The 14,302-nt window shown below is 45.1% G+C and overlaps 1 protein-coding gene across 2 annotated transcripts in view; it reads right to left on the bottom strand.

The window, feature by feature from the left end:
• The window catches only part of MKI67 (marker of proliferation Ki-67), a 28,894-nt gene extending 17,248 nt beyond the window's left edge, over nucleotides 1-11,646 (bottom strand). For both annotated transcript variants that reach the window (XM_057530410.1, XM_057530411.1), the window contains exons 1-7: nucleotides 11,440-11,646; nucleotides 10,827-11,024; nucleotides 7,645-7,723; nucleotides 7,438-7,553; nucleotides 4,175-4,241; nucleotides 2,229-2,274; nucleotides 723-1,784 (exon numbers count right to left, since the gene is read on the bottom strand). In XM_057530410.1, coding sequence (XP_057386393.1) covers nucleotides 723-1,784; nucleotides 2,229-2,274; nucleotides 4,175-4,241; nucleotides 7,438-7,553; nucleotides 7,645-7,723; nucleotides 10,827-10,918 — 1,462 coding nt within the window. In that variant the 5' untranslated portion in view covers nucleotides 10,919-11,024; nucleotides 11,440-11,646. The remainder of the gene's footprint in view (nucleotides 1-722; nucleotides 1,785-2,228; nucleotides 2,275-4,174; nucleotides 4,242-7,437; nucleotides 7,554-7,644; nucleotides 7,724-10,826; nucleotides 11,025-11,439) is intronic.
• Between the last annotated feature and the right edge of the window lie 2,656 nt (nucleotides 11,647-14,302).

Genomic DNA, 14,302 nt, shown 5'->3' with positions numbered 1-14,302 from the left:
CGCACACCCCTGCCCTGGGGGGCTCCCTGCAGAAGCAGAGCTGACAGCGGGGCACAGCATCAGAACACCGGGGGGCCCCCGAGGAGCGTGGGAGGCCCTGGAGCTACCACGCCTGCTCCATGGGTCACATCTCTGCCACCCACGGGGTGCCATGAGGTTACTGGTGTCCCCACTTGCAAAAGGAAGATAACAAAACTCCTGTCCCGTGGGCCCTCCTGCTGCCAGAATAGAGGATGGGAAATGAGTGTCTGAAAGGCACGTAAAAGAACACCTGGCACGTAAACCCATGGGGATGGGGCAGGTGTGTTCTAAGAGCCACCCCACATGAAAAGATTTCCAAGGGATTTCCACTGACTTATTCTAGAGGATCAAACTCATAGGATAAAAGAGCTTATAGTTCAGAATTAAACTCCTGTGAAAAGCAATTATGCTTATGCTTATTCTCCTTTGTTTTGTGGTAGACAGAAGAATCAAATATGTTTTTGGACCACCTTATCTCCTTAGACCCCCTGCTAATTCTTCCCTAATAACCAGCACGTCTTCTGGGTGGTTGGTTATCTGGGTCTTCACGCAAATCTATGAGTAGATGATGAACATGTGCCCTTATGTGCCTCACAGAGCTAATCATTCGTGAATGAAGGAAGGTCCCACTAATTCATATCTAGACATAAGGTAGGCGTAAAGTTGGGGGGGGAAATAAATTTACAGTTAAATAAACTTACTCGTGGAATCGCCGAAGCTGCTGACATCAGCTGAGCTGAGACCCGGTAACCCAGGGCACACCGGATCAGCTGCCACGCCCAGCTTCTCAGGCTTGTTGAGAAAATCGCTTTGAATCTTCCTTTCAACTTCAGGGACCAATGGAGCTGAAACTGTCTGATGCAGAATCTCTGTTTCTGTTGTCAGATCGTCAACATTTGTAGGAATCCTCTTCCTCTTTTTGGGGCAAAGTTTTTCCGGTGTATTTCCAAAACTCTCAACTTTCACGGGCGTTTGAATTCTCGTTAAGAACTTCCGAGGAGGAAACGTTTTATTATCTGCCCTGGAGCCTTCACTTTGATCTAGGTTCAGGGATGCACCACCACTGACAACACTCAGGTCTTCACTCCGCCGGCCCCGTGAGGGACTTTGTACGGGGGTCGTGGATTTCAGCATCGCTATCTCTGTGCAGAGGATGCTGGGACTCCTGGTCTCCCTGGGGGTCTGAAATGGCTCCTCATCACTCCTCTTTCCCTCAGTCTGGCTACTTCCTTGTTCTCCTGAAGCAGGGTCTGCCTTAATTTGGGGGCTTTGGCCCGATTTTGGTCTGGATTTAAGTGAGACCAGAGTCTCACTCTGTAAACCACCAGTGCTTTCTTTGTCTGTTGTGCAATGACTCTGTGATCCTGATTTTCTGCGATTCTGTAGAACATTGACTTTTCCTGATTTCACATCTAACTCCACCTTCATTGACTCATAAAGCTTCCTAAAGGGAGACTCATTTTGATCACTACCCTTAAGACACTTTATAGAGGAAAAAGCCTTCAATTCTCCATTACTGCTCCCCAATGTTACACTGGAATCTTCTTGAGAATCCCCAGCAGTGGGAGCTGTTGCATTTCTGCCGTTATCTCGGGGAAGTTCTGAGGGATGAACGCTGTTAGGTGTTTTCCCGGCAACAGGATCTCCTGAGCCACCTGAGACAGTACCAGCTCCTGTGACATTCTTCCCGTGCACCACAGGCCTTCCTGAAGCAGCTTCTTCCGTGAATTTTGAACGGGCAATGGAATCTTGAACTTTTCCATCTTGACAATGAGTTATGAAATAAGAAGCAGAAATTCGAGATTTTCTCAATGATTCACATGGGCAATATTCACATTTTAAAATTATTTCAAATTGTCTTAAAAACCTAGCCTTTCACTTAGCCTACAAATTTCTTAATGTCCAAAATGTATTATAATGGCATTCTGGTACTAGTTCCATGATGAAAATAAATAAATCACTTTAGCCTCCTATACCTCCTATAACCAACAGGAGACATCCAATGCTATCAATCTGCTCAGAATTGGGGGGACAACTGAGCATGACATTTCGTCTCTACATGGACCCTTCAACAAGCATATGGCATCCATACATCACTTGAGAAAAGTTAACTCAGGTGTCTGCCTATGTCTGTCCCTTCCTTACCACAAAGCTACATAGAGAACCAATCTTACAGGACCCCAGACAAAACCAAAAAAGCTACTAACCAGGGTTGGAAGGGAAGCTAGATCTTGAGACCCGACGCGAAGGCTCCTGTGAATTGGCAGATAAGAACAGCAATTTAGATGCCTTTTCAAATACCGACAGTCATATTTACTAAAATGTTCTTCCTGTTGATGACCTTCTCTACCCAACTGTTCTTAGAGAACTTTCAGAGACTTTGAGAAACGAGCCCAAGACATTGGGCTGGTACTCATAACACAAGCATTTCTCAGTTGATTTTTCAAAAATATAGTAATAGAATAGGAAACAAACTTGAAGATTAAAACTGCTTAAATTGAACCTCAGTGACTTTTTATAACTTCCTTGAACTTCTATGAAAGAAGAATCAAAGCTAAAAGTAAACATCATCCACACTCAGTACCTGGGAACCTACCAAGGGCACAGAACTATTGACTTTACACTGTTTTATCAAAAGTTGGCTACGGGACCTGTGGGTGAAGTGGGGCTCCACTTAGCGTGTGTGCTCATTGCTGGCAGATACTAAGTGTTTATCTCAAAGCCCAGAAGTTAAGGCAAAAGCGAAAACAATGCACCCAGAGGCCCTGTACCCTCAGAGCACGGGCTGGGATGCAGCCCTCCTGCTGGGCCGCCTTCACATTCCTTCCCAGGCAGCTTTTTAGTGGGTGAGGAACAACTACAGAATAACACAGATGTAAGATATAAAAGTCCAATATTGTTTCAAAGGAGGAAAAATAATATCCTCTGAATTATTAGGGGGGAAAATCACAAATATATCCAAAGGCAAATACTTTAACTTCTTTCTTTAATCAATTTCCGATTTCTTGGTATTGAATACGCTGCTTCTCAAACTTCCCATGTGAGGGCTCGGTTTCTAACTTCCGATCTGAAGTTGACAAAAGGAATCATATGACTGAACAATAAAAATGAATTAAAATTTAAAAATGTGTGCAAAATACAAGCCCATATTTTTTGTACTATAATATCCAATAGCCATAAAAATCACTGTCAAATAACATGTTCTAAGTATTCAACTTCAATATTTACATGATCACAATCCAGATAACGAACAGGTCATAGACCACTGGGACCTCTTATCTAACCCATAGTCCAGCTTTGTGGTTGGATTCCTTATACCTACTAACAAGTTAGAAGCTGGGTTGGTAGGTGGGTGGGATACCTCAAAAGCTAGCTTTCCCCCAAAGCTGATGAGCAGGGTTGACATTAAAGTTAGTCCTCTGGGGAAGCAAGGGCACACAGCAGGAGCAGGGAACTTCATATGCAGAGCCCACTGCTGATTTCAGGAGGATCTGTGCTAAGACTCTTAAGCCAGGGAATTCCAACCTGGTCAGAAGAGAATAGCTTGAGTAGCTTCATAAAAAGTAACAAGGATAAGACGTCTCAGTATTAACCCAGAACCTTCTAAGTCCTACTAAATCTCCCGGAATGGGCCCAGACTGCAATTTAATAAGGTGGGCCGTTTGGAATATGTTTTCTCCACTGATAAACACAGGGCAGTAACTCTCCTCCAGTGTCGTGGGTCATCTGTCTGTCAAAACTGGGACGCATCATTGGTACCTACAACTCTGATGTGATTATTTTGGATGAATAAAGACCGATGAGTACAATGGGACAAAAAATGAGCCGCCAGATCATGTGGTTCTAGAATCTGAGTTCTGCGTCAGCGTTGCCCTAGCCAAAGGTTTGCGAAATCATATTGTGAGATACTTTAGGAGACTTTGGGCCCAAAGTGTAACACCTAGTACTCTCATTTTGAATAAAAGAGGAAGGATAGTTTAAATTATCTTAATATACCTAAGTTTAACTTGTTTTACTACCTTAGTGACATTTTCCTACTATAACTGGTAAGTCGTTCTCCCTTGTGAGAAATCAGTGTCAAAGTGCATATAAATGATTTCATATCATCATGCAAAAGAATCAGAGCCCAAAGTTCCATAATATCCCCCATCACCTGTTCCCATCTTTGTCCTGGAAATTCAGGTGACTTGCTTCCATTCTGATGACTTTCATTTTCATACCTGAAGTGCACAGAATGACAGGCACATATTCAGATTAAAGATTTGTAACCAATGATAAAACTTCCACATCTGACTAATGTCCAAGGAGCAAGGAACAAAGATCAGGTTTTATTCAAGATATTACCTTATTCATGGAAAGAAATTAGGAAAGTGTTTTCACGCTAAAAACTTAGGTAAATTGGTTTCTTTCGGAACACCACGGTCAGAGGTTGGGACCAGAATTTCTGAACTCTGACTGTTCTGTAAGATTCAACAACTTCCCTGAGCACCTCCTGTGTTGGAACCAACTGCGCAAGAGAGCAAAACCCGGTGTCTGCTAGTTTTTGTTCATGGAAATCATCTGATGGCTTGGAAGGTCAACCAAGAAGCTGGGTGGCATCTGACACCTTTATCACTCTGTGTTGTCATTCACCACAGGGTAACCACAGAGCTATACTTTAAGATCACTATGATCTTTTCAGCTTCCCACTTACTCCATCTGTATCTGAACAAAGACAGGCACATTTTAGCAAGACGCAAAGATATTTAGCAAGAGACATGGTTGTTCTAATAGACCTCAGGTATCCATTCATAGAACAACCTTTTATAACACACACTGAACTCGGGTACCTCGGTGAGACAGCCTGATTCGAATTTAGATGCCACCTAAGTAAGCTCTGAAGCAGCCAAGCGTCTGGAATTGTTTCTCATGGTACCAGAGTTTTGAATCAAGCCCTTCTTCCTATGACCCATGTCCTAGTCTTTGTTGGAGGTATTTTGTCATCTCAACTAATCTTAATTTGAGCAGCATCTCATTTGGGGGACATATTTCTGTTCTCCATTCCTTATCAAATATTTCCTACCTAGAAATAATATTTATTTCTCTAGCCAATAAAAAATACCCTTTAAAAATGAAGGCAAATTCACAAAAAGCACAGAAAAAGAAACAACCAGGATATTCAAATTAGAAAATATCTATTTAATACAAATGAAGGCAGAAATGAAGATGGAGTTCCATTTGGCAGAATGGATGACAAAAATGATCCAACTATATCTGCCTACAAGAGACACAATTTAGAGTCAAAGACACAAACAAGATGAAAGGATAATGATGGGAAAAGATATACCATGCAAATAGTAACCAGAAGAGAGGTGGAGAGGCTGTACCGATACCAAACAAAATAGACTGTAAGATAAAAGTTATTCAGAGACACTGCACACTTTATAATGATAAAAGGGTCAATCCATCAAGATCAACCAGTTATAGACAAAAGTACACCTAACAGCTGGTTGCAAAAGATCATCTAAATCTTAAGGATTATGAAAGTTGAAAGCAATGTGATTAAAAAAAAACACAAAACTATAGTATGAAATCTCTTATCAAAAGCATTAATAAAGGGGGGGGGCTTCCCTGGTGGGGCAGTGGTTGAGAATCTGCCTGCCGATGCAGGAGACACGGGTTCAAGTCCTGGCCCGGGAAGATCCCACATGCGGCGGAGCAACTAGGCCCGTGAGCCACAACTACTGAGCCTGCGCGTCTGGAGCTCGTGCTCCGCATCAAGAGAGGCCACGACGGTGAGAGGCCCACGCACCACGATGAAGAGTGGCCCCCGCTCGCCGCAACTAGAGGAAGCCCTCGCACAGAAACGATGACCCAACACAGCCAAAAAATAAATAAATTAATTAATTAGTAATAATTTTAAAAAAGCATTATTAAAGGTACAGGACATTTCAGAATGATACATGATAGAGCTTCATCCGCCAAGAGGAGATAATTCTTAATTTAAACCCATAGTATGGCCTCAAAATATCGGAAGCAAAAAACTGACAAAGTTAAAAAACAAAAAGAAAAAAAAATCTTCAGTGCGTGATTTCAGCTTATCTGTCCAGGTAACTAAGAATCAGGGGAAAATTTTACTAGGATTCTAGAGTCAGGAATTTGAATCTGATGGACCTACACAGATAGAGCACTCCGCCCAGCAGCTGTGGAACACACATTTTTTCCAAACACCCAGGACAGATTAGTAAAAAATTAACCATATCTTATCATAAAAAGCAAGCTCTGACTCATTTCAGAAACTGGAAATTACTCAAATGTCCATCCAGAATGAATAAATTGTGTATAATTGTGTATGTAACTGTGGATATTATTTCAGTGAAATCTTTAAGCAGTGAGAAGGAACAAACTGGGATGAATCCATCCATCCCATCCATGCTATGAATCCCACAACCGTAAGAGCAGAACTCAGTTACTAATTTATGGAGTTTAATAAAGGCAGACAAAACCATAGCAGTTAGAGATGCATGCTTAGGTAGTAGAACTCTAAAGACTTTCATGCTATCAGAAAAGCCACATTAGTGGTTTACTTGGTGCGGGGAAGAAGTAATAATTAGAAGATGCATGAAAGACACTTCCAGAAATGCTCTGTTTATGACTTGGGTGGTGTATTAGTTCTATAACAAAATGCCACACCCCGGGTGGCTTAAACAAGAGAAATTTATTTTCTCACAGTTCCAGAGGCTGGAAGTCCAAGATCAAGGTGTCGGCAGGGTTGGCTTCCTCGGGGCCTCTCTCCTTGGCTCCGGCTGCCCTCCGCTGCCTCTTCGCATGGTCATCTCTCTGAACACCTGCTGCCCTGGCTTCTGTGTCCTAATCTCCTCTTCTTATAAGGACACCACTCGGATAGAATTAGGACCCAGCCTAATGGCCTCATTTTAACTTAATCATCTCTTTCAAGGTCCTATTTCCAAAGACAGCCACATTCCAGGAAGCTGGGGGTTAGGACTTCAACTTGGGAATTTAGGGAGAGCACAATTCGGTCCATGACGGGTGATGATCACAAGACTGGTCACTTCATGGTAAGTTGGGTCATACATCTCGTTTTGTAACTTTCTCTATGAGTGTATTTTACTTTAAAATAAAAAAAGTAAAATGAATGCAGTTTCACAACACTTGCAACCAAATGAAACTCCTTTAGGACCTGGCCACCTTGGCATAGTTACGTGCTCTCAAATCTTTGAGCTGGAGCACACAATAAACCTCACTTGCCATTCCTTCTAGATCCATATGAATTTAGATAAAGACTGTGTTGGGAATGGCAACCTCAAACATGTTGACATTCACCCGCATTAGAGAAGGATCACTGATGAACTGTGAGGCTAGTTTTTGGTGAATCAGAAGGTCGATTTATTTTCAGCCCATTTAATTCTTACCCACCTGAAAGACCGATCAACAACAGTTATCACATCTCCATGTTTTAGCTGTACAGGTTTATCAAAAGTAGATCCATTTACTTGTGTTGGATTTGTGGAACTGAAATTAAACAATATTGCCTACAAGTAGAAAAGAGAGGAAAACATGTAAACTAATAAATGGATAAAAAGTGAAAAGTTTTAAAAAACAGACTTCCAAAACCCCACTCACCTCCTGCTCATTGATTTCAATTTTGCAGTGTTGTTTGGACACTACGGGAAGCTGAATACGAATGTCACACTCGATGCCCCTTAATTCAAAAGAATAAAGACTTTTTAGGTTGCTGCAATTTAAAAAACTTACATCAGTGATTCAAAATAAAACAGCATCTGACTCTATGTTTGATCTGTAAATGTAATGACATAAAGGAAAGACAGACTGGGCAATGTAAATGATCTTTGCATTTTGCCCACAATTTTTATAAGTATTGTATAAGCAACTATTTTAAATCATTAAAACTTAGAGTACTTAAAAATAATTATAATGGAAAATATTAGAAAATTGAATTGCCTTTCACTAAAATATCTATGCTTATAAGATCCAACTAAAGGAGTATTTTACATCAGTTTGGAGAATACTTACTGTTTGTACTCTGTGCTTTTTTTTTTTTTCCTATAAAAAAGGTTTATGTATGTTTATTGGTAATGCTATGTATGTTTAAAGGTGTAATCATCACCAAAAGTGCTGTTATTTCATGCTAGGGCCTCTCCGTGTCTCAGTTTCTTCATATACAAAGAGGACTCCATTGGCAAACATTTCATGGTGTTCTTCAGAAAATTAAATGAGTTGCTCATGTCTGTCATTTGCTTGGCACACAGTAAATGCTCATAACTTGTGAGCTTTTTATTGTTTTAAAACTATATTATTGGGACTTCCCTGGTGGTGCAGTGGTTAAGAATCCGCCTGCCAATGCAGGGGACATGGGTTTGAGCCCTGGTCTGGGAAGATCCCACATGCCGCAGAGCAACTAAGCCCGTGCGCCACAACTACTGAGCCTGCGCTCTAGAGCCCGTGAGCCACAACTACTGAAGCCCGTGTGCCTAGAGCCCGTGCTCCACAACAAGAGAAGCTACCGCAAAGAGAAACCCATGCATGGCAACGAAGAGTAGCCCCCACTCGCCACAACTAGAGGAAACCCACATGCAGCAACGAAGACCCAACGCAGCCAAAAATAAATAAATAAATAAACCACATTATTAACTGACAGAGTCACAAGCCTCCTATCATTCCAGACACTAATCTACAAGCAACAACAAATTATCTAGATGCAACCTGTCTTTTTACAGAAAACTAACATCAGCAGGAAACAGCTGAAGGGAGAATTCCCAAACCCACACAGAAACTAATCAAAGATGCCCTTAGCAAGGCTCTTTGGGTCTCTGGTGTTCCTGTTACCATCCTGTGGTTTTACACGTTTGAACAGACTGTATGCCTCCTCTCTGTACTCAATACGAACCTCTGGAGTCTAAGAATATCCCTTCCTACCTGTATCATGACCAAACACTTACAAGTGGGTTTCTGGATTATAAAATCTCGCATAAAAATACACTTAATCACTACAGTATAATAACAGAATTACTGCTATTTGGTACCAAAATGTTTTGTTTCTTTTTTTTTTTTTAATTAATTTTACTTATTTATTTATTTATTTTTGGCTGTGTTGGTTCTTCGTTTCAGTGCGAGGGCTTTCTCTAGTTGTGGCAAGTGGGGGCCACTCTTCATCACGGTGCACGGGCCTCTCACCGTCGCGGCCTCTCTTGTTGAGGAGCACAGGCTCCAGACGTGCAGGCTCAGTAGTTGTGGCTCACGGGCCTAGTTGCTCCTCGGCATGTGGGATCTTCCCAGACCAGGGCTCGAACCCGCGTGCCCTGCATTGGCAGGCAGATTCTCAACCACTGCACCACCAGGGAAGCCTCAAAATGTTTTTTGTTTTTCCCTTTTGAAGAGAGAGCTATGGAAAGTGAACAGCTACTTTAAGCCAAAGAAGAGAATTTGATTTTTAGGTATCAGAGCATCCCAGCAAGAGAGAGAAAAAGACTATCTCATTAGAACTGAGAATCTGTTTGGCAGGAGACTGCCATCAGCAATCACTGTAGATCAATGGTTCTTAACCTTGGTGCTGTTGACATCTGGGGCCAGCTAGTTCTCTGTAGTGGGAGCTGTCCTGTGCATTGTAGGGTGTTTGGCAGCAACCCTGACCTCTGCTCCCTGACGCCAGTGGTGTGTGCCTCCCACACTGTGACATGAAAAAACTGTCTCCAGGCTTTGCCAAATAGCTCCTGGGGGGCAATACGGCTCTCAGTTGATAACCACTGCTGCATACTGATTCCAAACTCAGTTTTCCAGCTGATGTGATGACTGGACAACTGCCAGAGTGCTAAATAAATAGTGATCACCTCTCAGATGCCAGGCCCCATACCAGACACCGAGCACATAATTATTAACTCGACAGTCCCTGTCCTTGGGGAGCTTTGTAGTGAGGCAGACAAAGCACAGCCTCATCGCCGTGTGTGGGGTTAGGAAAGACAAGAGCAGGGCTCAGTAAAGTCTTCTTCTCAGGTAACATGGATCCTGTCTCTGAAAGTTGGAAAGCAGTCAGTCACGTAGGAGGGTAGAGAAATTCCCGAGATGAAAGTTCGAACTGGCTAAAAGCACCAAGGTGCGAAAGAGCTTGAAGTGTGGTGGAACATGGCAGGAGTGGGGCTGGTAGGAGGACGGGGTGCGGGTAGAAGGGGGTCAGGGTTCCACCACACAGGGTTCCACAGGGGGGGTAGCTTATCCATCACATGTTAGAAAAGGAGAGGGGGTGTGATTAGGCACCATTGTGCCTGTTACACTGGGACCAGATGTTACTGCCACCACCACCACCAAGGCAACAAAAGAGAAGTTCTCAAAACACAACCAGAAGGACTTTCCTTCCCACTTCCATTTTTCCAAAAAGACCAACAAGCCATACACAGATTCCTTCCTTCACTTGTTCAATAATATCCCCCAGCAGCCAAGGAATGCCCAGTTTGGAGAGATTTCAGATGAACACAGTGGCTTGCTAAAGACAGTCTGTGAAGTGAAGCAGGATTTGAGAATCCTTTACATTTTTCTCCAGTTATATTTTTATCAAATCAATTTAAAAATTTTTGTTTGACTGAAAAAGCACAACTGTGTAAACATTGTCTTCGAATTCTATCTCATAATAAACAACCAGTAGCATTGACAATACACAGGAAGTCCTGGGCAAACTCGAGGGCTGACTACTCCTAGAGCTGGGTATCTCGTCTGTTAATCTCTGATCAGTAATACTGAGGGTTTTTTTTAAGCTAAATTGTCTAAATTGTCCGCGGGTGGGCAGGGCTCACCTTCCAAACAAGCAGGTATGAAGGCTCAGTGGAAAGTGGGGGCCGTCGACCCCGCTCCTTTTGATGGTAACAAGGCGTCTCGTAGGACCCATTTTCTAAACAGGAATTGTGACTATAATCCGTACCGGAAGGTCAGGCATCAAAAGGTTTGCCGAAGCAGACTTACAAGCAATCCTTTGACTGCACTTTTACACGCCACTGAACAAAATAACAAAAATAAAACACACGGGGTGGGGGCGGGGGTGCGGGTTATTCTAAAGGCAAAGAGCTAAGAAGTCACTTGTAAGTGACCAACTGGGGTCGCGTGTACTATTCACCGCTGCCCCTGCCGCCCCGACCCACGCCTTACCTGACCCCGGTGGAAGCCCCAGCCAGGCCCGCGGCTGCGCCCACCACCCAGCGCCCCCCAGAGACCTGCGTCCAGGACGCCGCCCGCCAGGCTCTGGGCTCCCGGGAGTTCCCACCGAGACCCCACGCCAGAGCCCAGGACGAGCCGGGCCAAGGCCGCGCTCCGCCGCCGGTCCCCGCAGAGCCCCGAGTGGTCCACGCGGCCCCCGGCCCGGCCGGCTGCCCCCCCCCCCCCCGCCCCCGAAGCTCCCCGGCCGCGGCTCACCCAGGACGAGTCTCCCGGGGCGACACCAGTGGTTCCGCCGCTCGTCGGCGAGCAACCCGAGTCCGCACCGGGAGGGGCCGGCGACGCGTCCACCTCCGCCGCAGGGAGCGGGCCTCAGTCCTCCGGCCCGCCCCCACCTTCGCCGTGGCCCCCAGTCCCCGCTCCCCCCGCCCTCGCCCTCGCCCTCGCCGGTGGCCCGCTGGCCCTGCCCAGAGACGTCCCGGAGGTGCCCGGCGTTAGCGGCTCTGGCGCGGAAAGCCGCCGCCGCCGCGCCCTCCAGATTCAAATGATAACATCGATTCAAATTTGGCGCTAAGCGCTGCGATTGGGCGCAGGGGAGAGGAGGCAGACCAATGGGAATGGGGGGGCGGAGCAAGAGGGGACGGGCTCCGCGGGGCGGGGCGGACGGGCTCGGCCAGGCTGGCTCCGGTGCATCCGCGGAAGACGCCCACCTGAGGGTCATCAAATTCCACGGCACCGACGGGACTGAAATGCAACAGGGTCCCTCCGCCGCGAAACCCTTCTTGACTTCTTTTCTCTAAGGACCAAATACAATTGTACAGTTAACAGTGGTACATAATATGTTACTCATTGCTGGAAGGTTTGCAATTTTTTAAAATTCCTTTATCTTCCTAAAAATAACCAATTGTTGTAAGCAATTTCTTGTGTCTTTTCCCAGTTACACATGCATTATTCTCTTATAAAAACGCACGAAGACTATCATAATATACACATTGTTCTGTACTTTGTATTCTCTGCTTCACAAACTCCGAGGATATTAATATTGAGTACGTCTTCCTCCTTTCTTTCTTTTTGATGATGGCAAAGTATTCGGCTTTAGAAACCATAATTTATTTAATCTCTGCTATTGCCATACATATAGGTTTACAATGTTTTCCTCTTAGAAAAAATTCTTTAATTAATAAACCTGATGCACTACAAAATGGATGAATTGTAAAATAATTAGCCACAGAGTTCCTCCACGTGCGTGATGGGACAGGGGGAGGAGAGAGCTTCTGCAGGCCCTCGTGGTACGAAGTGAATTGGGGATGTCCGCCCTCCAGCTCACTCCACACCTTTGGAGCTTGGCCTTCCTTCATCGGGAGCTGCTGTTCTGGGGACCCGAGGGTCTCTTTGATCCTTGCAGGAGGTCCATGAGGTCAAAACCACCTTTGTAATAACAGACGGTCCTTGCCCTTTTCACTCATTTCTCGTGCGTGGAGAGTGGCATTTCCCCTGTGCAGAGCAGATGTGAGAATCCAGCTGTCTTTGACTAAATCAGGTATCACAGAGATTTGCTGTGATACCTGATTTAGTAAAATATATATTTTATATAAAATATAAAATAATGCTGCTCTTTTCACTAATTTGTTTTGGATAATAGAGGTATTTTTCGTTAAAAAAATATGTTTCTATGTGAAACATGAAATGGGTTCATCATTGCTTTAAAATGAATTGATAAACGAAATTTTAAAAAATATTCAGTTAATAACCTACATAAACAAAAACTCTTAGTGGTCCTCAGTGATTTTTAAGAGCGAAAAGGGACCCTGAGACCAAAAGTTGGGGCCTTTCTATTCCCGAGATACAACGCAGAGATAGATTGCCTACAGTTATGTGGGAAAGCACCTAGAAAAACAACGTGAATGTGTAGGATTCCCAACTCCTAATCCTCTGTGACAAAGCTGATGTGGGTTGGGTAGTGTAGATGCCTGGGTACTATTAACCTTCTGGGGGATTAGTTTCATTCCCTCACTTTTACACTGTCAAAGAAAGCTCATCCCCGATCAACCCCGTAAAATGCTACTTTGTCACTCTAATTACTGCTTGTTATCAGGGACTGTTCTGTGACTCTGTCGGGGCAGCCTAATTAGAACCAGGAGGTGCTAGATTTCCTGTCAAATAATCTTACAAGCCCTCCGCCACACATACGTTCAGTTCTCCAGAGAGAGCAGGGAATTCAAGGAAAGACTTCGGGGACTGCCGAAGTGGGGCGCTTTGATCTGTGGGAGGACCGCTCTTTAAACTGTTGATGATGCGCTTGAGCAGCGGTGTTTTCTGTTGAACTGGAGGCTTGGCCCACAGCCTAAGTTTCCAGTAAAGCCCAAGTCTCACTGCTGGGAGGAGCATCCGCGTTTGCAGGGCTGGCATCTGTCTGCACCGGGGCGCCTCTCCAGCACAATCAGGCTTTAACAGGACGCGGAATAAGGACCCTGTAGTTAAAGCACCGCCAGCCCCGATGGGCCGGAAAGGGCTTTCCAGGGAGTCTGTGGACCTGGGGCGTTTTCAGGGAATTCACTTTCAGACTCTCACAGTCCAGTCGCACTCGTGCCCTAAAATGATCAGCCCGAGAAAGTGTCTGGGGGTGGGGGAGGGGTGGTGTCCCTGCCCCTGGACCGCGCCTCCCGGCCATCCCCCCTCCCACTCTCACCTGCCAGAAACTCACTACCGGGCATTGCCCGGCACCCAATAAAGGGAAATTTCAGCAATTCCCTTAAAATCCACGCCCATTCGCCCAATTAGAGCGTGCACTTCCAATAAATTGAGTATATGTTTAATAAATATTTATCACATTTGAGACATTTCTGTTGTTTGGTCATCTCTGTTCCCATAAATAGTATCTTTTGTAATCCCGGACACCCGGTCCTCCTGGGGTGTAGAGGAGGGGCGAGGAGGGAGGCGCAGGGCCTGGACTTCCAGACGCCCCTCCTGGACCCTCCCCCCTCCCCCCTCCCCCCACAAGCTCAGTCTATCCGGGCAGGGTCTCATCCTGGCACCCCCGGGACCGCACGGGGCAGGTGCTCCGTCCGAGTCCACAGCATGTCTCGGGTCCCAGCCGCGCACCCTGGCCCCGGGACCCTTG

The sequence above is a fragment of the Balaenoptera acutorostrata genome, chromosome 16, assembly GCF_949987535.1.
Source record: "Balaenoptera acutorostrata chromosome 16, mBalAcu1.1, whole genome shotgun sequence".
Classification (NCBI taxonomy): Eukaryota; Metazoa; Chordata; class Mammalia; order Artiodactyla; family Balaenopteridae; genus Balaenoptera; species Balaenoptera acutorostrata.
Note: the sequence above shows the minus strand (reverse complement) of the source record. Positions and strands in the feature narration are given on the sequence as shown.